General features: G+C 39.0%; 1 protein-coding gene across 8 annotated transcripts in view; it reads right to left on the reverse strand.

Moving 5' to 3' along the window:
• GADL1 (glutamate decarboxylase like 1) overlaps positions 1–24946 on the reverse strand; it is a 243800-nt gene that overhangs the window by 16541 nt on the left and 202313 nt on the right. For 7 of the 8 annotated variants that reach the window (XM_048950655.1, XM_048950654.1, XM_048950656.1 and 4 more), the window contains 3 exons: positions 24001–24200; positions 19356–19407; positions 16294–16383 (listed from right to left, as the gene is read on the reverse strand). In XM_048950655.1, the coding sequence (XP_048806612.1) occupies positions 16294–16383; positions 19356–19407; positions 24001–24200 (342 nt within the window). Of the gene's footprint in view, positions 1–12758; positions 13010–16293; positions 16384–19355; positions 19408–24000; positions 24201–24946 lie in introns of those variants that run through there. The other variant, XM_048950651.1, reaches the window with a different exon arrangement.

Here is a 24946-nt window from a genome sequence, read left to right on the forward strand (position 1 = left end):
GATGATTCTCATTACAACGGGGTTGGTTGCTGAATTTAGAAGTAAGTGCATGAATCATACCATCAACTCAGTAGTCTGGAATCTGGCTTTGCTATGCATTTCCTCATTGTTACATGGATCACTAGTGTAAAACACGCTGAAGCTGCACCAAATTTCTTTTTGCTGTTTTAACTCTACAGTTGCCTGTCAGCAGACAGTTTTTAATTGCTCTCCAGCTTCCTAACAGCTGGTCAGCTCTGCCTTCACTGCTTGCCTTGTAGAAGTTGCAAGGGGTGGCACATATTTACCCTGAGGTTATTGCCCAAGAGGACTTTCTCTATCCATCTCCTGGCATGAGAGCTCAGCACTAAGTATCTATGTCCTGCTCAATAAGAAAAACAGAAGACTTTCAATGCTAATTTAAGCCATATACCATGCACCAACAGATCTCATCCATCCTGAGACACAAATGAAGGTGGCTCAGCAGTGCTGCATCTTTCGCCCTAGCTGTCCCCCACATCCCAGCTAGAGAAGAAGAGGGCTGATTCCACCTCCTTTTAGCCTCAGGAAAAGGATGAATGCAGAAAAGTTACTCAAGGCATTAGTCATGAGCCAGGCTTTTGTTGCTTTACATAGATTCATAGAGGATAAAGAAACAACCCACCCACCTATTAAGACATGCTTTAATGTGACATCCTCCTCCTTTCAACTGTTTATTTGAACTATGCTGATAATCTGTAATGGCTAAAGCATAGGTCACAGCAGCCTGGTGTGCTGTACTTTCATCTGTCTGAACACTGCACTTACTATCAACCATCATCCTAAGCAATATTTTAGTAGTCTTCCCCATGTCTCTAATCAATCTAGATCTAGCTACCAGACTCCAATGCTTGAACATTGCTCTTCAACTTTTTAGTAAAAGGAGCATTTTTGACTGATTTTCTTCTGTGGATTTCATTTTTTTTCCAGTTACATAATGCAAAATACATCTTGCATTCTTTCCCTTTGAAGCCAGAAGTATTCCCAAGGTACAGGAATACTGGAGCAGTTTTTATCATTTTCGAGGGGGCAATATAGAGGAGAATTCTCCTTCTTTTTAATTATATAAAAAACCTGTAAGCATATTTTCAGAGTAATGCTCCTCTTTTCCCATTATTATCTCGTATCAAACACTAGCACTAAATTTCTACGTTCAAAAACTGGGTTTCAGTCCATAGCAACTATATTGAAAATAGGTATATTTGAATTTCTGGATTGTGTATGCAACACTAATCCTAGTTTGAAGTTGTGGGGTATTTTACGAATATCTGGTGATGACAATAGCAAAGATACTTGCTACATGTTTATTAAACAAATAATCCAAAACCAAAAGGTTCAACAGAATATTAAAACTTAGCAGCACCACTGAACATTTTCACTTCTACTCTAATCTTTAAGAGGATTTTATTAAAAAAAAAAAACTAATTACTCAGGGACAGAGGAAAAGTTAAAAGCTGGCAGAAAAAAATGGCCAGTCTCATGCACTTTTATGACCTACTGTCAGATATGACAAGGAAGCAAAGACAGCACACAACGTGGGTTGCTTTTGATCACCACCTAGTGCACGAACTAAGGAGCTGCACAAATTTAGGGAAGATACTTTCTCCTTTAAAGTTAAGCAGCAGCAGGATTAACAGTTCTTTTCATCATTTATAGAGGTCTCAGACAGGCTTAAAGAACTTGAAAAGTCAGTAATTTCCAGATGCCCCTAGCTGCCTTATGATAGCCAGATTTCACATAAGGATGCTGTGTTCTAAACAGGAGAGTTGTGACTGTGTTGATCGCAGGATATAAGAGCAGGATCTGCATAGTGAAGTAAATTTTTCTTTTTAAAAGGAAAAGTATTGTTTTTCCCACAGTAAAAGGCATGCTAAGGATCAGGCAGATTCTCTGACACTATGACTTACCAGTAACCAACAGCCACCATTATGCAATATCTGCCCATGCCAGAACCCTCACAGAGCCTCTAGCCAGAAGGCACGTCTTTATGCGCCTCTTCATTCATGGTGTGAAGTTCAGACCATCGGCTGAACTGTCATTTAGAAGGGGAAAAAAAGAAAAAAAAAGAAAGAAAGAAGAAGAAAAAAAGAGGGAAAAAAAAGCACTCATCTGTTGCTAAAACTGTGTGCTGACTCCCTGAATTCAGAGTTTGCATAGAACAATTCAGATGCTTAGGAAGGAGGGAACTGCAGAATCTTTACAAGCATGGTTTCACGTTTTGTTTTGTTATTTTCATTTCTTATCACTTCTCTGTGATAATTATCCAAAATATCTACTTTCCAGTCTAAACCTTGTAAGCAATATGCATTTTTATACAAAGGGTTAAATAAAGAAACAAAAAGAAAAGGACATTACTGCCCAGACCATGAGACAATCCATGCTTGGTATAGGTTACTCTTAAACTGCTCATGCCTTCAAACGAACTGGCGGTACGACTACGGAAATTATGTTTATTTAAGAACTGGGAGAAATTTCCTCCCATCCTCAGACCTCGCTGCTTTTTGTTCCTGACTAGCCGAAACAGATACTAGCAGTGTGGGCACTAATTAGCAGTTCAAACCCATTACTGTTGTTCTGGTGCCCCCCGATGGTCTTCTGCGTTCACTGCTAGCTGTGGCTTAGCGTTGGAAATCCTGCTCCAGAGACAATCCCCAGAAGCCCGTGTAGCTCCTCACTGCTAGGTCAGGACGCTTAAGCCCTGCTTACGCCATGCACAGCCAGCCTATCCAGCACGATGTACTTCCAGTATTTGGTTTCCAGAGCTGGACACACAGTGCAGGCCCCACAGTCAGCTCCTAACCACCATGCCAAATCACTTCCTGAAGAGTGCTTCAGCAGCTTGTGCAACAAGCCATCTAGGTCAATTTAAATACCCTGTAGTTACCACTGATCATGAAAATAAATCTGGTTCCTAAGCACAGACACAACTTACAGGGTCTCTGTAAAAAAAACAATGTGACATTAAATGAACTCGGGCATCATTAAAGCATATAAAATACACGAACATCCAGTACTTCCTACGCCTTCCCTGGGTTCCCCAGTTGCCACATCCCATTACCACACACACTTGCACAGCCAGGTTCGAGTCAAGTTTTACACAGCATCACATCCTGTCCCAACTCAACAGCAGGCACGGAGCACACCCACCTACGTTACATCTTCATTTCAACCACACCACATCACAGAGATAGTCTCACCCATCTATATATCAGCCCTTTCCTTTGATTACAGCCTGATGCAGGGCAAACAAAGGATGCTCCCAGTCACAAAGGACCTTCCAAAAGACTTAATTTCCAAAAAAACTTCAGGTAGAAAATAGATGAAAGCTTAAAGCTCCTTTAGAAGAGATCAGATGGCCAAGGGCTGCAATCTTTCAATCAAGAAAGAAGACAGCTTTATCTAAAAACCCATCCTGGTTCATTGGCAAAGTGAGGATAGCAAAGCAATATTTAACAAGTTGAAAAGGGGAAATGGATCAGATAGCAATCAATATAAATGTGACATGGAGAACATTTATCAGAGGGAAAAGAAATCCTTGATTGACAGGATTAAGAAAAGAAGAAACATTTTATGTACAAGAGTATGGATATTAGGGTTGAGTGAAGCTGGAGCCATGGCTAATCGTTAGAAACACAGACAAGGCAGAAGTGCTCAATAAATCTTTCATTTCTACAGGGAGGGAGCAGGGCAAAGGATTCCCACCACAAAGCCAATGAACTTTCCAATCCAGTAGCAGCCAGTGGGATGTTAAACATCTACAGAGGGCAAATTTTCAGATCTACAGGCCTGGATGGCTTTGCAACCAAGAATTTTAAAATTCTGACTGAATCTTTGAATACATTTTGGAATACTAAGGAAATTGCAGAATACAAACATTAGAATACACACAAAGGTTAGAAGCAGCAAAGCGATGGATCTAGTGAATTTAGAATGCTTATGTTAAGATGAATATAACTTAAAATACAGGAAATACTCATACCTAATTAAATTTATAATGAACTAAAAGGTAAGAATATATAGTTACTTTAAAATTGATCTGAACATATTTGAAACTTAGCCTTTTGGATAGTTACATTGATGTCTTTGCCAAGCACCACTTTAATGGTCAGTCTGCCTACACAATTTTGCTGATGTTACAAATTTTCTTGGTGATTTAATCACACAAAGCATTAATAAGAAAGCCTTACAAAAACTACCTAGATGAAAAATAGCAGGAAAAAGTAATGCTAAGATTTGAAAAGCAAGCATATCTTCACATGCAGCAAATAGAACATTCATCAGATGCAGTTGCCTTTGAGGCTCCACAGAGATCAGGATCAGTCTTAATACTAATCCCCACTGTTAATTTTCTGGAAGTCAATAAATGACAGCTGATACCATATGCGAGTGAGAGACTCACAAATGAAGAAAACAGAAGCAGACAGGCTACCGCAGAGACCTGCTGTGCTCAAGTACACTCTAACAACAGCTTTCCATTTAGCCAATGGTAAGTTATACATTGCAGAAAAAAATAACATTCAGCTCAGAATGGATGGTTATCCTAAAGGACTGACTGAAAACTGTACAAGTCAGCAACCAGGGAACTCCGAGATCACGTATCAGAAACTAAGAATCCTTCCTGGCAGGAAAAGTTGTCAGTAATGATTATCACTCTACATCAGACCCAAGATCAGCCTAAAAAGCTCAATCAAGGAACAAATAATAAAAGATTTGCAATGAGATCTCTTATCTGGATGTCTTTAAAATAGTCAGGGCTGATTTTCACATGAATCCCAGGACCATTGGCTAATCTAGGATTTCGGTCTTTTCCCTGATCCAGTGGGGAAAAGAAAAAAATAACTCTTCACAAACTCTTTTGAGTTTGATTATTTTACTGAAATAGTCATTTATTCTCCAAGAAAAGTTTTCATTTCAGCATTCATCAATGCAATACATATATTTTGCAAAGCCTCATCAGCTTGACTCCCAAAGGAAAATACAGAAGATTGGTCATCAGCATTAAGAGACAGTTTCATCTCCACATGCAGTATTGGAGATTCAGGTACTGGCAACAATACAGAGTTCAGATGTTTACTTTTCTTTTACGATAATGAAAAACTGGAAGAACACCGAGTGCCAAAGAAGTGATTCAATGACTAATGAAGACTTAAAGATGTGAATCCATTTAGTTTATAAATAAAAGAAAGAACAGTGACTAGATAGTCTGTGAATGCGAAGATAGAGAAGTAAGGTAGGAAGGCTATTTTAGTGTGGAAATACACTTTTTTCATCTCTTCCCATCTACCTCTTACTATACAGGAAAACAATTTAACAAGTCAAAGAAGATGTCAAGGAAAATGGCAGTTGTTCCATTCCTTGATATTTTTCATTCAAGAAAAGATGCCCTTCTGGAAGATGTGCTTTTACAGGAGGTTCTGGGCTCCCCAGAGAAAAGCCCCAATGAATACAGAGGAAGCCAGGTAGTTTATTCTGTCATTTCATTCTTCAAGACCATAGGCTTCAAGTTCATGGCTAGATGCAAAACAGCTCCAACATGTAAATTATAATTTATTCACTTAGACTCATAAGCAGCTTTACCTTGTTAAATGTTGGGTAATGCACTCCTGCCTAGCAGGCACAATTCTGTTGAAGTGTACTTTAAAGTGAAAAAGATAAAGCCAGCTGATATCCTTCACAGATCTCTGGACACCCACCATCCAAACATATCTCTCCCAGCACACGTGGCCCATTCAGACTCTAAGAGCACAAACACTGCACTGGTAAAGAACTGGTGCTAAGAAGTGACAGGAAAGTGCAGAGAGCAGAACGGCTGTGAAAGCACAACAGCTTCATTGCTCCCCTTTGGCAGAGAGCATGTCCTCCTCTGTAGTACTTGCACTCCTGCTGTGGTGTTCCTCAAAAAAAAAAAAATGTATCTTTTGGACTACTAGGAACAAAGCAACAACATCTTCATGCACTACTGTTCTTCCACAAAATCTACATAAGTGTCCAGTGTGAGCAGAAGTTCCATGTTTCACCTGTATCCCAAAACAACCACTAGGGAATCCTTTGATTAGATATTTGTCATCTGTGTGTTTGTCACTCTTTTCTAGAAACACTGCATACACCCTAGTACCCTTTGCAACTCCACACAACATGGAAGTTTCCCACTTATGCCCAGTATAGCAAATACAATGAAACGTTTCCCAGATAGGTTAAGTCAGTGTTGAAATTGTCACCCATGTTTCAGAACTAAGCAGAAGGATATCTTTCCTCGGAGGTAAAATAAAGGCTTATACAGTAAAGCAACTCCTATTTTCTGGCTGATTGGGCAAAGAGTTACCTTATCTAGTTTTCCATTGAATGCACAACATCTCATGCTATGAGGGTCCTCTGACTATGGGTGGAACTCAAATTATAATTTCCTTCTCTCTAATTCCCTATAAAGAGATCAGAAAAATCACTGTGCTATTAATCTCATAATCACTGTTATTACACTACAGCCAATTCATTGCTGTTATTTATTAAACACAACAAAAACAACAGAATGCTAGAAAACATGTTTCACTGAGAAACCACAGCAGGTACCAGCTGACAGGGCAGAATGGTGAGAACGACACTAGAAAGATTTATAACTAGAGGAAACTTCAGCCTGTATGCAACTTCTGATATTCAAGGACCTTCATAAAACATTTAATACATTCAAAGAACCTCCTGTTACCACACCCCTGCAGAGGAAGAGACTGCACTGATAAAGGCACAGACTGAGTGGCTGAAAGTAGTGGCTTCCACTCCACAATACAGTTTTGCTGTGGGCAAAGACAAGAAGAGTCACGATCTAACTATTAAGCAACTGCTGAAAGTATTCTTGCTTAGCCTCATTCTTTGCTCACACTCTCAATGAGGTTCATCCTATGCAAAGGACCAGCAAGGGGAATAGGCATCACTTTCATCTCATGTGAATCCTTCAGTGCCGAAATAGCATGTATTAGCAAGGTTAAAGAACATACATAATGATTGCATACAAACCCAAAAGCTGTGCTGGACAATCATTTCATCAGACCCTCGAGCACCCTAAGGTGTGCACTGCAAGTGTTCACCTAAAAGTCATTGTGTTTCCCATCACCAAAGGACCAGTTATGATACTTCAGAGCTTCACATGTGAAAAAAAGTAAATTCAGAGCTGATGTGCAGACCAGCTTCATACGCTCAGCGCCACAGCAGGACCATTCTGCAGGCACCCAAAAGGGAGGAGAGACTTGCAATCACACATCATGGAGACATCTTGAAATGCCAAAGGTCTGAATTACTGTTTTTCTCATATCTCAGAAAACCAGGAGGAACAAGGGGAAGACAAATGAGTTCATTTTTCCCCAAAATGCCAGGTAAAAATCATCTAAGTCAGCACATTAAAATACAATTACTATTTGATATAGAAATAAAAGATGGAGGAGAGAGGGGACAACTTTTATTCAGGTAAAAGCTGAGCACAGAAAGAAGCTTCCAGTGACCTCAGGACTCTGGTTCTTAAACATTCCTGGGATGCTTCAATTATTGAGTTCCCTGCAATGTATATGGGTTTCATTTTGATCCACAGGCTATTAAACATGATCCATGACACATCCAGAACAGCTATAGTTGGGAGTTCAGCCTGTAACTCAAACTTTTTTCCTTCCAACATTGGTTATTAATGTACATACAGTACTGAGTGAGCATAATGAAGAAGTGCACAGATATGTAGGAGCACAATGCTGCTTTTTAAGAACACAGCCTAAACTAAATTAACTATGTTGAATGTTTTCAAACTAAGCTTTCTTATTAAAAGCAGTTCTGTTTACAGGCAGGCACCAAAGGCAACTTCAAATATTAGTTAATAGGTTCTAACTCCAAAAGGAAGGAAAGAGTAATTAGTCTTACTAAGTAGAGGAAACACGTGTTGTTTGGACAAACAAGTAGTACAGTCAGGAATGTGGATGCACAAAGATGAACTCTACAAAATACATCAGCAGTATAGCAGCTTGCCATAGCTAAAAGCAAATCTCAGGAAGGAAAATATTTGGGAATAAACAGGCTAAAAATGCATACATTTTAAAGATCATGGTTTCATGAAAGGTGTATAATTACAGGGGATACAAGGGTGTTAGCTTCTGTGGTGTTTTTTTGTTGTTGTTGTTAGCTTGTTTCTATAAAGGAAGAAAAAAAATGGCTATGATACCAAAAATGTTGACTATGTTTAATTAACTGAAATTGGAGTGTGCAAACAATATATCTATTTAACCTCAAAATGGTGGAGAATTTGGTTGACAAGAATCTCCTACAGGGGAGCTGAGACTGTTTAGTCTAAAGAGAAGACCTAGGGATCTTACTAAATATGTGAAACATGAAGGAGAATGCAGAGAACAGAGCAAGTCTCTGTTCAGCAGTACCCAGTTTAAGGATAAGAGGCAACAAGCACAAACTGGAACACCAGAAGATCAAGGTGAACTTCAGGAAGCACTTCTTTACTGTGGAAGTGACTAAACACTTCCCACAGAGGTCCACAAGCCTTCTCAAAAGCCACCTGGACGTGGTCACCCAGTTCTAGAACACCCTGCTTGAGCATAGGTTGGACCAGATGGCCTCCAGAGGTCCCTTCCTAACTCAGCCATCTTGTGATCGTGTGATTATGTTGATGAGTTTTCCTTAAAATTCACTTAATTCAGTACTATGCCTTATTTTATCCTTCTTTCCAAGAATTATATTTTAGATGATCCCAGTATGTAAAAACACACTGACATAAGCATGCATGCAAGAGCACATACATACATTTACATTCAAAAAGTGCACGTGAACAACTTAAGTCTTGCGGTATTGCATTTTTAAATATACAGTTTACACTTTCATTTCTTCTGAGAGAATAGTCCTGTTAGCTAACTACTCCTAGAGACACAGTTTTAAATATAGTACTTAATTCATGCTTAAGTGGCTATGCTGCTCTTAGCATCTCAGCTAGATACACAGACTTACATACTGCAATGAAAAGACATCTTGCACTAACCTCCCTGAAGGATTTGGTTCTTTGCTTTATTAGTCACATGATTTTACCTCCACACCATATTTTTCTCCTCTTTGTCCCTCCACCCCAGCTTCATTTCATGTCACTACATGTACTGCCACACAAAGAAATGATCTGACCCTCCATTTTCCTTAAAAGAACTTCAAGCAACAAACAACTAGCGTGGAATCTGTTTAACCTCTGGAGATCTGAGCAATCTTTCCCTGCAGGTGGGGAAGAAGAAATCCTTGCTCAGCCTGTATGCAACTTATAGAGCTGCAACAGAATCTCTCCCCACAGCTTCAATTGCTTTTGTAGGCTGTGCACTAGGGATCAACAGTCCTCAGTGGGCCTTGAACGTGTACAGCTCAACATTAAGTATCCGACAAAAGTCACCTTGCACTCTCATCTAGTAAACACTACAGCTCCAAAGCCATTTTGGGTTTCTTTTCTTAGTTCTGAGAATTGAGGAGTAGTTTTAGAAGCTATTTAACAGCATTCCTACAGTAGAAATACTTTGCTGCCAGAAATGTTATTACTGCTGAATGGAATGTAAATATAATCAGTTCCAGATATAACCTGATATTACAAGTCTAGGAAGTGACTGAAGAATAAAGAAGACAATCAGCTATCCAAATGACAGAAATTGGATGGATAAAATGAATCGGAAGGAAACTATCAGCTCTTTTACCGATGTTCATTCCTGCCCATATACCTCAGTGAAAACAGTACCACTGATCTAAAAAATGAAAAAACATAATAAAGAAAGATTTCTCCATGAGTAAAGACAACTTACTGGAGCCTACTAATACTATCCACTCCTGAAAAGCCAGTCTGGAAGAGGGGCGGTGCAGAAAGCCAGAAAATAAATTTCTACAACTGCCATACAATGATTTAGTAAAACATCACTTAGGACTACTGTAAAAAGCATGGTCTGGAAACCATTCACATCTTTGCCTTATTTTATTACCTCCGCTGTAGGTTACAATACGTTCATACAAATATACCTCCTTTCTATTTCCTAAACATACACCTAAAATGCCAGCCATCACTATGAAAAGCAAGTTTGAGAATAGGTTAATAGAGTCACAATCCACTGCATGCAGCCTGAAAGTTAAGCAGGTGTAAAATTCTACCAAGGTGAAATATAGATGCTAGCAGCACTCCAGTGTAAGTCTAATGTGAGATGGGCGTTGTGAATGTTAAGAGTCAACCCCTAATCCTATTGGTAAGAAAACTTAAGAGTCAATCTGACCCCTCAGTCTAGTCCTACTACTTCAGTACTCACAAAAGAATAAATATAACAGAAAGAAAAGCCATAAAGTCCAGTTATGTGTAGATCAGTGGAAAGAAACCAAAGTATCCTATTTCTGATTAACATTTTTCTTTTAGAAGCATGTTATTTTTCTGTTCCTGCAACACAAATCTAAGAAGGATACACTTAAAACAAGGTCATGCTAAATCTCTTCTCTAATTAACAGCTTCAAATAGTTTGTACTGCTGAGTTAAATAAAACTGCAGAAATATGTATTAAAAGGGAAGTGTGCAAATCCCCTCATTAACAAGGCAGTAAAACAATGCTATAATTTTTCTCTACTACTCCAGACCACTGTACTGCTCCTACTCATTTATCAGAGCTCAGATCTCTCTGCTTAACAATAACAGTAATTTATATGCAGCTAAACTACAAAGATTTCATTCGTCTACTACTGCATATCATGTACAATTAGTTGTAAAATAGGAGGTGTTGTTGCTTTGAAGTGTGACTAGTTATTTTGTTATTGAATTTCTGAGTACCACTCTCTCCTGAGAAATGGTCATATTACCACATAAGTCCTTCTTATTACTGTATTACTCATTTTGTGGTTTCAGGACTCACTGCACCTCTCTCCCCTGAGCTCCCCGCCGTCTGCCCTGCCTCATTTGCAGTCCTGCTCTCACCTCTCCTCAGCATAGAGCAGAGAACCCATCCAGTCCCATTGAATTAGGATATTTTGTAGTTCTTCCCTCCAGCAGCTGGTGAAACAGAGGCTTAAACCAGCAAAGAGCATGCTCAGGACACATTACTAGATTCTTCTTACTTGTGTTTATGAACTATGGCATCCACTCTGGGATCATAGCATCCCTCAATTTCCCCTCTGAACAATGAAGACAAACAAATCTTTCCAAAGGCTGATATAGATATTAAGTTGCCTGAGTCATGATCTGGGACTTCCTCTTCTCCACATTAAAGACGGGGAAGCTGTGCCAACTCCTTCTAGCATTTCTGCCTCAAATCACAAAGGATGAATAAGGAACTGTTGTTAAGCATTAGGATTTAGCTGACAAACCAAGATTCTTCAGATAATGCATTTGATAGATCCACATCACATTCTTTGAGAGGATCATCCCATCCCTGTCAGGTGTTTCCTTTTAGACCTGACAAAGTAGTCTCTTCTACTTGTAGAGTTTTGTTTAAATTCACAACTGATTTAGGAAAAAGGACATGGCACCATCCCTTAACAATCCCCATGCTTTTGCAAAAAGAAAAAAAAAAACCACAAAACAAAAAACAAAGAACCCTCAACTCATTCTTTTTCTATTCTCCTCCAAACGTTTCTGTATGACAATATTAGTTCAATGCAACAAGAAAACATGTGGGATCAGAAACAATTAGTTCAACATAGAGTATTCACAAATGACTGATGAACAGCTCCAGAGCTGTCAGTCACAATGATTTAACCTATTTAACTCCCATTTAAATCTGTGTAAATCTTACCATTATTTCCCTGCCATTTTATATGCCCCTCCTAAAAAAACTCATGTCAAACAGATCTAGAAGCCAGAGTCAGTAACACTACTTGCTACCATAAAAATTACCAATGTGACCAGGATTCCCAGCAACAGGTCACTAATATTACTCTTCAAATATTTTAAAATATTACTTAAGTGTACACAAGGCATTTAAGCAGTAATATTTTGTATACAAATATTAAGTGGAAATACACTTGCAGTGATATTTTCTGAACCTTTTTTGTGCCTCAACTTGGGCCCTCTGCATTTAATACTGTGGTTATAACCTGTGCTATTCACCTCTAGATGTTACAAAATAGAAAGAGAAAACTTTATTAATACAATTTGTTGAAGCTTTTGTTTTCCCTTTCCATTCAAATCTATTACCACAGTAAATATGTATTTTGAATACATAGAGAATACTGAATCGGGTCCTTGATTAGAGTTTGATTTATACCACAAAGACCACAAGATTCAGAGGTTGCCAAGGCAACACCACTTCAACCCCCTTGTATTTCTGCTTTGATATGAAGCTTCTCATTACATAAATGTATCACAACACCAGCCAGCATGACAGGCTATTTTACAAGTGTCTTCAGTTAGCAGACATCTATATTCTTCTGTTAGGTGGGGGGAAAAGTAGGAACAAGGCTGCCCTTTACTAAGTGGGAGAAAGCGACAAAAACAACATTCCAAGCTATATGGGCTTTATTATGAAAGTGTATCCTCAGCTTTTTAATATTGCCAATAAAGTTTGTATTATTTGTCCAAAAATCCACAAAAGGACAGAAAGCAAAACAAAACAAACCCCCAACAAATGAAGTCCAAAACTATGGTTGCTTGAATTTTGAGTAACTGCAACTAATTACAGTATACAAATCTTTACTGAACCACTGGAATTCAGATATTCCAGCACACGCTGTTTAGAACTGCGGCCTAGGCAAAATCTAATAAAGAATAATAGAGGGAACAGAAATATACTGAAGTTTTTTATACCACAGCTTTGAGGACTTTGGTACTTGGCAGTAAGTACCACCATCCCTCTTTACTGTGCAGTATCCATTACGTGGCAGCCTACAGTTCATGTTCCAGAGCCCCTTAGCACAGCCAGGTTCCATAGAGGAGGGCTCTTTTAAAGACAGTTACTTCTGTTTCTCCTTCTTAGTCCTCCAGACCACACAGAGACTGAGCAAACTGCCAGCTGATCTAGAACATAAGGGATAACTGGATGGAACGGTTAGCAACAGAATGGCAACAGTTCCAGATGTATCCCCCCAAATACTTTCTCATGCCCCAGCAAAACCTGCACTTCCAGGAGGCTTTTCAGAGATAGTATTATCAATAATCAGCTACTTCTGCATCATCTGGAGACATTCCAGTATGAGTTGAATTTTGGAAGCTTTGAATTTGTAAGCAGAACATTGCAAGTAAGAATAAGCATAGATATCAATAGTTATGGATAAGATATGAACATTTGAATGGCATAGGCTTAAAACTTTGATTTCTCTCTTTGCTTCCACTTCTGGCTTATAATTTCCAATCATGCTTACATCACTGTGCATAAGTGGCACATTGACTGTGATTAGCAGTAAACAAAGCAAATCTTGCAGTTTCGTGAAAGGGAGAGGAGAAAAAGCACCACTAGGGGGCACATCCAACTTTAGCAAACTGATTCCAAGGCTAGCTCCTTATGTCGTTCCAGGTCAGCAGCAGCAGCTCTAAGTTTGCAATGAGAAAACAACCACACTTACAAGTATTTCTAGTTGAATTGAACAGTAACTCCCCAGTTACAAGGATTTCCATTCCTTTGGTTTCTATAAGAAGAAATCCCTTTTAGGAAAAATGACACTGTATGCCACCTCGCATCACAAGATTTATGCTACCTGAATTATACTGAGTACTGCAAAACATTCATGGCATGGACTATCCTGGAGTATGCACCTGCATCCAGTGCCTTGATGTACTGTAAAAAAGAACCAGCTTCCCCATGCACCTAATTCCAGCTGCAACTTTAAGAGATGCAAATACTGCAAGACCACAGCTGCTCTCAGAATTCCCTATCTCACTGATTAACAGGGTGATATACCATTTGTTCTGGTCTTCACACTATGTTGCTTCTCATTCTCTAAAGCGTAGTGATGACTCCTGACCAGTTAGTGGCTATATCGTGTCTTTCAGCATACTCTTTTCCATCACCTTTCATTTTAAATGATAGAGATTCTGAAAACAGTAGGTTATGCACCCACAGCCCACCCAAGATCCCAACACTCAAGGGACAGAAAAAGAAAACTACGAAAAAAAAGAAACTTCAGATAGACAGTTCATGTAGGACAGCTAGAAGACTGACATCAGAATCAAGTATCATGCTGTGATGCAGTCCACCCTGACATTCCCACATACGGTAGGCTGTGAAAGCTGGAGAAGAGCCAGCACAGCAGAAAACCTTCAGGGTTATTTTGCATAGGACTATGCAAATTCTTCACGAATCTGAGAACTCGAGATCAGGGTTATTGGCTTATCAACTCTCACCAGTACTAAAACTTACATAGCTAACCTTAGACGACATCTTATTTCAAAAAAATATACTGCTGAACAAGCAGTTGAATGAAATCAATCACTTGCTCAAGGGATTTCTAAGACATGCATTTTCTTAATTATTGTCAGATATGCAGGTCAACAAAAAGAAAGATTAATTTCTGAATGAACAGGATAACTGATGTTTAAACATTACGTGGAAAGACAGATTGTAAACTAAAGCATCCTAATGCTTAGGTTTGCAAAATAATAGGAAAAATGCAGGATGCACTTGCAATCAAGGAACTGCATGCATCCTCATCCACCTGCTGATGGCATGGGGCAAAACTATCTCCAGACTACATCTTCCCATCACTTATACCTGGCTAGTAAAGGATGTGTTCCTTCTTCCTCAACCATGTACTTGTACTGATTAATGCAATACAAAGAATGGAGTGTGGTGTTTACACCAGCAACCTTAGGTCACAGAAAAAACTGACATTAGCAAAAATAGTCAAGTCAGCTTTATTTTGTGTGAGACTCAGTGCTGCCATCTCACCTGCTCACTGATATGTATTATGACCCATGTTATGGTTTTGGTTTTCTTAATTCTTCATCAGAGGCACTAAGAATCAAAATATCACCTTGCCAATGAAAGGCATTGTTGAGATCTGTAGTAGTGCTCAGTTCTCGGGAGAAACTTAATAAAAGCTCTATCTCACAAAACACCTGCCAGGAATCTGCATTTCTTGGCTCAATCTATATCATAACTATTCCTCACACTGAATGGGAGCACCATTGTGCACCACAGCAAAGAACCAGGAATTAAAAAAGCCACTCACTCAAGATGCATGTGCTCAAAGCCATTCATTGTGCTGTATCCATTCCCTCCTCAGTCCTCTCCCTGGCATACATAAATCAAAGGTGGCAGCATTATTTCTTCTATTCCTTCCTCTCTTTTCAAAACCTTACTTCTGCACAATTACAGAAGCTGATACACAGTTACGTATACGTATATGTGCACCTTTCAACCTAACAAGACTGGATGGATGGATCACAGTCTATCCATGCTTTGTGAAAACATGGTAAAAGCACACCCTAGCTGTACATGACTTTGTAAAGCAATGGTTAAATATACTTCACAACACAACACGGACATTTAAGGAAGACCTCATACCAGAAAGACCACAGCATCCAGCATATATTGAAAGCAATTCCTGAGAAAGGAAAGCTGCTGAAAGCCAACTTTATAAGAAGTATGCATGTTTTGTCTGTTTATACATTACCAGTGCTATAATTTTAAATTTCTAGTAAGAAATTCAAGGGAAAAAGAAAAAGTAGAACACTTAATGAACTTAATTCCTCACAGAAGAGATTATTCACTGATACATAATACTAGTGTCTATTAGTTTCCTAATCAGGTCTTAACAACTGATTCCCAGCTATTTACTTCAAAATTTCACTGCTGCTTTTTTCAGAATGTTCACAAATTTATACCCAAGACTTACCGAAAATACTCTCCAGTGAAGTTTTTTACCATTGCATTTCTACTTCCATTTTTGGGTTGTTTAACATCAGAAACTTACTCTTAAGCACTTCGTCACCTACATTTTCTATGGTAATGCGAGACAAGTTCCAAGGACAATGTTCAGTGAAACAGGTAACAAATACCCTGTCTAGACAGGAGGCACAGACAAGACTGTTCATCTTCTTTCAGTTCTGCCATCTGTTTACAACTTTGATAGTAAGCTGAATAATTGCAAATGTCTGCATTTTTTTTTTTACATTAAAAAATATAAATTTGCTCTGTCTAAATAAGGAACAAAATTTTAAAAGCTACTAGTATCTGTTTAACAGTTAGTTCACTATTGTACAATTAGTTAAATGCCAGGAAAAGCCAGGGGCTATTTCACATTCTTACACAGCACATAAATACATCAGTAAGCTATAGATAACACTGTTCATGTGCCACTCACCCGGTGTAGCTTCTGCCAAAATTCAGGTCCATCCTCCATTTTTCTTAAGCTTGGTGGAATGTACCAAAAACAAACATTTGCGTACTCCGGCTAAATAAGAGAACAAGTGATTGCTTATAAAATATAGACAACAGGACAGGAAAACATATTACAGTTCATCAAGTTCTGCCTTATTTGAAGATTACACTTTGAGTCCTCCTTCTCCAATTTATCTTTTGTTTCCCCTTTTTGAAAAAAGAACGTTTGTAACATTGTCCACTTCTTTCCCTACTGCCAGAAAATTGAATTCTACTGGGACTCCTTCAATTCTTAAGACATACCTACTTAATTTTGCCTTGCTAGAAATTTTCATTGGGAAAAAGTGTAAGAGAGGCATAAAAAGCTAACACGTGGATTTCAAAATTGTATTTCTCTTTAAAGTTACTACCTTCTTTTTTATAAAGTGCCATTTCCAGAATACAGATTTCATATGATGCATTTTATACAAAACACACAAGCTCATTATTTTTGGCACTGCTTAGCATTAGCACACCCAGTCATTTTTCTACTCAACTATGCCAATTCTCTCTTAGATCATGACATGTAGCACACTATGTAGTTATTGAGTTAATGCTGGTCTTCTCAGATCCCACTGTTTTTGTGGTTTTTTTCCTTAATGAATCTCAGGATGCTTTATTTGATACATGCCATATACTGGAAAGATCTTGTCCAATGTCTAAGCAAGTCTTTTGAGCATAGACTCCACGTCTCTGCTTCCCTCCTGCACAATGTTTCATTTAAACTCAGTGGAGAGTAAACTGCAAGCCTCCTGACGAGAAGAATGGATGTTCATCATACATTATAAAAGAAAGCATTTTGTTTTATGAGGTTTCCATTTTGTCTGTAATTGAAAAAAGGCTCCCAGCAGACCATTCCAGAATCTGACTAAATTTCATACTAATTTGGAACAAATTTTATTCTAGTTTTTACCTGTACAGATAGCAATAGCATGAGTAGATATGTGTTCCAATCCTAACCAATGCTACCACAGCAACACTCAGTTAAATCCTGACCTATATCATTTGCAATGCAGTATTTAACTGGGTTCTAAATCACAACTTGGATTATGAACTAACACTCCCTCTCCCTTCCACACACCATCCTCATTAGTACGGTTGAATGAAAAAAAAAAAGTTAAAAGGAAGCCTGATAGATGGATCACACCACTGCTTCATCCCACTGAATGCGGCTGCTCTTACAACCAAGGCAGACCCTGAATGAGGAGAGCCCACCAGCTGAGATGTGCTCTTTCATGAAAGGGCACCGGGAACTGCTCATACCATTTTCTGCCTCGCTTCAAAGAATGCATTAAATACAATTTAATCATCAAGGAGAATATCGTTGTCAGCAGGAATAGAACTGCAAACCTGCCACCTGCTGTCCCTGAATGAAAAAAAGCTCAGCACTTGAAGTCTCATTTCTTCCCCCAAAGTGCCTGTACTAAGTACACACAAACACAGACCCTAAAGAGGCAGTGATTTCCTCATGAACGCAAATATGAGCTGACTGTTGGAGGGTTTATTCTAAAACTGTTTAAAATCAGATGACAGCATGAAGCAGATGGCATATATTACCACGTTGCCACTGCCTATATTGCCTCCTTGATTATCTCTGTTTCCTTTCACATATCAGATACTTCATCCCTCTCTGAAAATACTGTTCATCCAAGAAAATCCCAACTACCCCCAGCTATGCTTCACTATTGCTTGTCACCTTGTCACAGTTCTCATCCAAGCAGGTAAGCAGTTGTACCACCGAGGAGTTCAAGATGACACATGCACGTGTGGTATTTCCAGGCTGCAGAGCAGTTCTCATTACAAGACTTTCTCTGCGTGCACCAGAGGATCATCTTCCCAAGATTCTTGTCTGAAGTCCAATTTCCTTTCATGAACGGCTCACTTAACTTGCCCTGACTTTCCTTAAACTCTCACTGCTTGTCCTCTTATGCTCCTGAAAACTTTTTAACCCTTGCTCAACCTCCTTCTCATAGCCCATAACATAGCACTCTCTCCAATCTCATTCTCCATCCTAGTGTCCTATTCCCAAAGGAACTAAACAGCAGCCTCTGCTCTCCCAACACCTTTCACGTCTACAGTAGATCTAGCCTTATTGCTAATCCCTACAATAATGGGGAAGGGAAAGTTTTTTAATGAACATACCACTTCAATAAACCAATCAAGTGCTGTTTCCCAGCATTCTTGTCTGCACATACAGTTTCCCAGTATGCACTTTCAAGTCAGCAGTTTTCAAAGTTAAAAGAAGTTTAAGTTCTACACGAAATACAGTCTTAAATATATACTTCATATTAATTCTAGCCTAACCTAGAATGCTCATTGCATCACCAAATGTAAACCAAATCTGCATCTTCACATTTGTTGCTTTCTGAATGTTCTCTCCCTATTCATGGCATTCACCCAGCAGCCTTTGAGATGCGTACACTTCCAACAAAGCAGATGACAGGTCTTTTCAATGCCCTCTCCCCCTTCTCCATCCCAGATATTAATCTCAGTAAACAAATAGCTGGGGATAGGTTCAGAAACGGAAGTCTTTAACCCTGCTCATTCTCCCCTAAGCAAGACAATTATCAGATATTAAGCTGACAGTTTAGCAATAATAAACAACTTTATGTTAGTTTTTAGGAAGATGGTTGTAGAAACAGAATTAAGGAGGGGGGAAAAGAAAAGAAGGACTTAAATGATGAAAAGTCAAAGTATTCTGATTATTCTTCCAGCACACAATCCTATCTGCAAGTCTGGCAAGCACTACCTTTTTACCAGTCAGACTCTTCACTTTCACAGAAAAGCACTCCATTTATACACCCTGAGGTAATACAGGCCCAGAAGCTATGATAATGGGCAGACTGATGGTAGGGAATACAGAACATATGTGTTCGAACACATCTGTGCATCACAGCTTATTGAATTACACACTTCAAACGTAACGTGGCATTTGGCTAAAAAGAACAAAGCCAAACAATAGACAAGAAACCACAATAATACTATTTCAATTCCATTTTCACTTACCTCCAAAAGAAGCTGAAATCCTTCTCTTTTCTTAATTTCTTCCACAAGATATCTGTAATCAAAAACACAGGGGTTTAAACATAGAACAATGCAGTACATACAGGGAAGAAAAAAGGCCTTGAACACTTTTTTTTTCACTCCTTTTCTTTCCCAAATCTCCTTGAAGAAATCACAGAGTTAAACCTCATTTCTACTTGCTGTGAAAATATAGTAACTATCAGCTCCTAGAAACAAATGAAGGCTACAGCAAGCCAACGAGCACTTAGGAGAGGCCAAATTCTGTCCTCAGGCACAGATTTTCAGTGGACCACATGGCACAAATTGATCCTATTTACATCAGGCTGTGAATTTTTCTGATGCAAATTTCCATTTCTATTTCCATCAACTCCTCAACCTCTTTTCCTCAAGTGCCGATGCTGTGCTGCTGTCTTATTCCCTGCTTACTTTTACATCCCTTGCACTACAACTATTGTCACCACTATCCTGCAGTTTTACCCAGAATTTAAGTTCCCATCAGTTTTTCTGCTACTGTCCTTGTTCCACATTTTACATAACAATGTGCACTTCCATTCAATGAGACTTCACAATAATCATTTTCTAACAGTGCACTAAACAGGACATCCTTTTCTAACAGTGCACTAAAATAGATTAAAAAAAGAAAGAGAATAAGAAAGCATTTAATAGAAAGGCCAATTTAAATTAAACATTTGGATCCAAACATCAATTTTTTAAAAACATGACCTCAACTTTGATGTTGGCAGATATCAGTCCAGAGTTTTGAGGCAAGGAGGACAGTTTGACATAGCGAATGCTTCTCAGAATCACAGGAGTTGGAAGAAACCTCTGGTGAAGGGACCCTAAAGATCATCAAGTTCTAACTCCTCTGCCCTGGGCACAGTTGCCAACCATGACATCAGGCTGCCCTGATCAACCCCCTCCTAAAGCAGGTTGGCTTTTCTCTCATTACTGTCCCGTCCCCCGTCCCCCCCCCCCCATCTTTCCCAAGGAAAACTCCAAAGAAACTCCCTTAAGTTCAGACAGCATTGCTGTGTCAATATATTTTTATCTTCTATACAAAGGTGCTCTCTAACAGCAACGAAATGAAGACTATCAAGCTTCAGATTTTGTATAAGCCTGTTTTTCTGTTGCATTCATTCAGTATTTTCCTGCCTGCAGCTGCCTTGCTGGTCATCACAGAAATAATTCCTTTATTCACTACCAGAGGGAAAAAAATACTGTCAGAATAACCCCCCTGGTCCTACTTACACCCCTGAAATCTGCCTTCACAGGGACACTGCCAGCACAGCTGTGTCTGCAAAGCCTGAGGCGCAGCAGAAACAGATTGGCTAGGGAGAGAGTGAACAATACTCTAGATGGTACATTTTCCAAACTGAGCATGGGGACTTGCCACATTGTTTATCATTAACAAGTACTGTGCATATGACTCATTATTACCTTTTAGCACACATTCCCATAAAATGACTGCTGTGACAAAATGCCAATTCCCAGCAGCACAGCTCTATGACTTGCACTGAACTGTGCATGGCTGAGATGTTTCTCTTCATTGTAAGAAGCCTGGGATCTGGGTGTTCTCTGCCCTGACCATTCAGACCCTGCTGTTTATGTTCACACTACTCCTTAGGTTGGAAGCGAGGCATACTGAAAGGCAAGCATGAGGATAGCTCATGGCTCTGGTACTGACCCCTGGCGGACATCACTCATCTCTACCCAGACATTGAGCCACTGACCATTATTCTTTGGGTACCATCTTGCAATCGGTTCTTGCCCATTGAACAGTCCACACATCAAATCCATATCTTCCCATTTTGGAGAGAAAGATGTGTGATGATGTCAAAGGCCAGACAGATCACACTGCTTCCCCAGTTTCCACGTTCCAACCCATTTGGTTGAGGGATGTATAATGAACATTTTCCTGTGACAACTGTGAGAAATAAGTTGTTTAGTACTTCTGTCTATCCTTGTCTGTTTTTACCAGCCCATCTGTATTGCTCACTGAGGGGTGGCATTCCTTCTTGGGCTTTCTTTTTCTGGTTGACATACCAGTAGAAGCCTTTCTACTGCGCATTTGTGTAGAGGCACTTCAGCTGAGTAACCAGCCTTGTCAATTTCTTGGTAGGTAACTCCTTTGAATTATTTCCCTTGAGTCTAGTCTTGTCTTCTTCTATTGCCTCAGTTACACCTGACTCAATGTCATAAGACTTCAGTCGCACTGCAGTGTCGACAGCACATCTCAGGGCAGCAGGCTGAGAGCCTCCACTAGCACCCTGTCCCTCTAACCTAGTTCTGTCATCCTATATCTTATCGTAGGCAAGCTTGCTATTACCTCCCTCCCCCTTTAAACCTAGTTTAAAGCTCTGCCAATGAGCCCTGCTGGTCTGAGTCTGCACAGAGTCTGTAATTCATCTGATGGCAGTGGAGCAATTTACTCTGCATCTTTCCATGGCTGACAGTGGAATTTTATTATCACATCACATTTGGAGAAAGTCAGAAGGGCTTGAATCTCAGTGAGGACTGGCATGCACAGAGAAGTGCTATTTGCTATGATTAAACCTTATGGAAAGTGAGGGGTGGGAATCTTCATTGAAAGCAGACATACGTCTGTTAGAAGTAGGTGTCATTAAAAGAAGAAAAAGGCAGAAAAACTGCAATATGCTGAAACAAAGTGCAGAGTTGGGTAGAGTTATATCTAATATATTAAGGTTATCTATTATATTGAAAACATGATTCACCTCTAAACCAACAAGAAATTAATGGAATAGCCAATAAGTAAAGTCTGATGCAACAGAAATACATGACTGCAATTACTTTAAAACCTTTGCTGTTCTACCTATCCACAGAAAACAAATCTTGCTCTCAAGTTGTGCAGCCAACGTATCAATTCCAGAATTAATCCAGGTCTGTGTTCAAAAATACTGAAATTCTATCTTAGGAATAGCAAAGTAAAATCTACTGTAACAAATCAGGATAAAGACTGCACAGCTGTTGGGTAGTTAAGAAACCTGGCATCATGCCCAGTAAACCTGATGTCTCAGCTGCAAAGTGCTCATGTACATGCAAACTCAAGATAGCAATGCAGTTACTACAAAGAATATACTTCATCAGATAATGACTAAAAATTAATTTTCTTCTTAAAGCAACAGAAAAATAAGAAACAAAACAAAATCCCAGTCGCTCCTTAGAATTGAACTCAGCTTCGAAGCCGAATCCTAACATTTAAAGAAAATATTGATCCGAGAGAAGTCATTAATCACTCTGCACTCAGTCAGATGACTTTGGCCAGTGACCTTCATGAGGCTGTATTCTACTACTGATAATGGAATGAATTACAGACTCTGTACAGACATAGATCAGTACAACGCTTCAGAACAAATACAAGGTGCAATCTAATCAGAAGATTTTAAGGGCATATAATCAGTAAAATAATTAGTGGCTTTGAAGAAATCAGAGAGAATAAGGCCAGAGCTCAACCGGGCTTCTCTGGTTTTGATTCTCTCTTTACTCTTTCCTAATCCACTCTGGGTTTAAGCCATGAATGTTTCAACTTCTCCTTTAAGTGACTTTGTTCAAGTGACACTATTCCTCTAATTTTCAGTAAACATTAAGTTCTATTAAACTTGGTGGCTTATACTAAAAATAAAATGTCAATATGATATGGATGACTGCCTTTAAATACTAATGATTTGTATTACAGTAGTGCACTATAGGTATATACATATTGGTAGCCCAGGAGTGGGCAAAGATTTCAATACAGTTCATTCTGTGCACATTCTGAATAATCACAGTATTTTAAGTGAATTGTTTTTAATGGGCCATTATTTCAATATTATCTCTTCCATTAGAAGACAAAACAACTGGTGTACAGGAGTTTATTCCCAAGACATCACCACTTTAGAAACCTTCCAGCAAGAATTTCATGAATTTCACTTGTGAAATCCAGTTGTCAGACCAAAAAAGTAGTAAAATTGGAAAGAAAAAAAAATAAACACTAACTACCATAAAAGAAAGACATTTCAGCTCCTAACTGAACATACTATAAGCATTAAGAATTTCTGTAAACCTATGAAAGTAAGCATGCATTACCTCAAAAAGAAAATCTGCCTCCGTCTTCATGTAGTTCTACTACTTTCTAACATTAGCAGCATCCTTGTATGAATTTCCCCACAAACATCACTGGCATTGTGTTTTTTAGTCATGAGGAATTAAGTGAACAGAAGAATGGCAAATTTACTTCTTACTAGACACAGCTCAGAGCCTGGCACACAGTGCTCCTTTTGCATTAATACTAGAACATACAGTTACGAGTTAGAAGGTGGGGGGAACACTGGTAAGCATTACCCTATACCTAGATCATATATCACAAACGTTAAACACCACAGATCGATAGAGGAATCCACTTTTTTTAACCAACATCTATCCCTATTTTTACAAGGAATAATTACTATTAAATATTTTAGCAAATTTAATCACACTAATTATTATTGCTATTGCTACTAATTTGTCTTCATGTTATGTAGAAACAAAAGGGGGAAAAAAGTAACAGTTTGGTCTGTTCTAAGAAGTGTCAGCACTGTCAGCATTTCAGACAGTCAATGAAACAGACTATTCAAAAAACATGAGGAGGTACCTAGCCAAAGCCAGTGCTCTGTTCACTCTCTCCTCAAGGCCTGTGGTTCCCAATGCTTTCCACATGAGCCAGAATTTGAATGCATCTGGACGTCTGCTGCACTGAATGGACTTGTCACCAGTGTCATAGCTGACATCATAGAACTTGTCCTGCTGGAACAGGTATGCAGCCTTGGCAGAGTAACACTTCTTCAGGAGGCCCTATTGGAAACACAGCAGAGGTTTAGATAAGAAAGTATTAAAACTTGTTATTCTCACAAGCCAAATCCTTTTTCCCTGTCTGAATCAACCGCTCTGTTAAAAAAAAAAGTGCATGTGCAAGACACCATTCACCACTGGTTATGTTTTAGAATGCTGGATTAGCCTGAACCCACTGAAGTCAGTGCTGACCACAAGAAAACATTGCAGGTTGAAGAGCAATTCTGCCTCAAATCTCAAGAAATAGCTGATGTGGGTACCATAGAAACAGCTCCCCAAAGACATAAACATATTGGGAAGAAAGAGAAACAAAAGCCTGCGTCCACTGCGATAGCCTGTAGGTCAAAAAAAGAAAAAAAACCCAACAGACTGAGGAGTTTCTTACGCTTTCACAAATGGCTCAATATATTTCTTCTTTCCTTAAAGGCCAAAGAACTTTACACATGGCACAGTTAGTTGTGTGAAGAATGTTTTAGCCCCAAACCAAAAGGTTTAGCTTTTAGCAGTAGATGGTTTCTGCGCATCTAGCGTTTGTTATCTGACTGATTCAGGGGAAATACCAGTGACAGATGAGTGTAATGCCAATTTCTGTCTCCATTCACAGATCAGACAACTTGAAAATAGCAAGTACTTTAGTGTACCTTGATTAAGGATTACTAATGAAATTATTTTTAGTCAGCAGTCTCCAACAGTCCCTCAAATTCTGAAAAGCTGTCTAGGCAGAGATGACCAGCAGAAAACAGACAAAA

This window comes from Lagopus muta, chromosome 7, assembly GCF_023343835.1.
Source record: "Lagopus muta isolate bLagMut1 chromosome 7, bLagMut1 primary, whole genome shotgun sequence".
NCBI lineage: Eukaryota > Metazoa > Chordata > Aves > Galliformes > Phasianidae > Lagopus > Lagopus muta.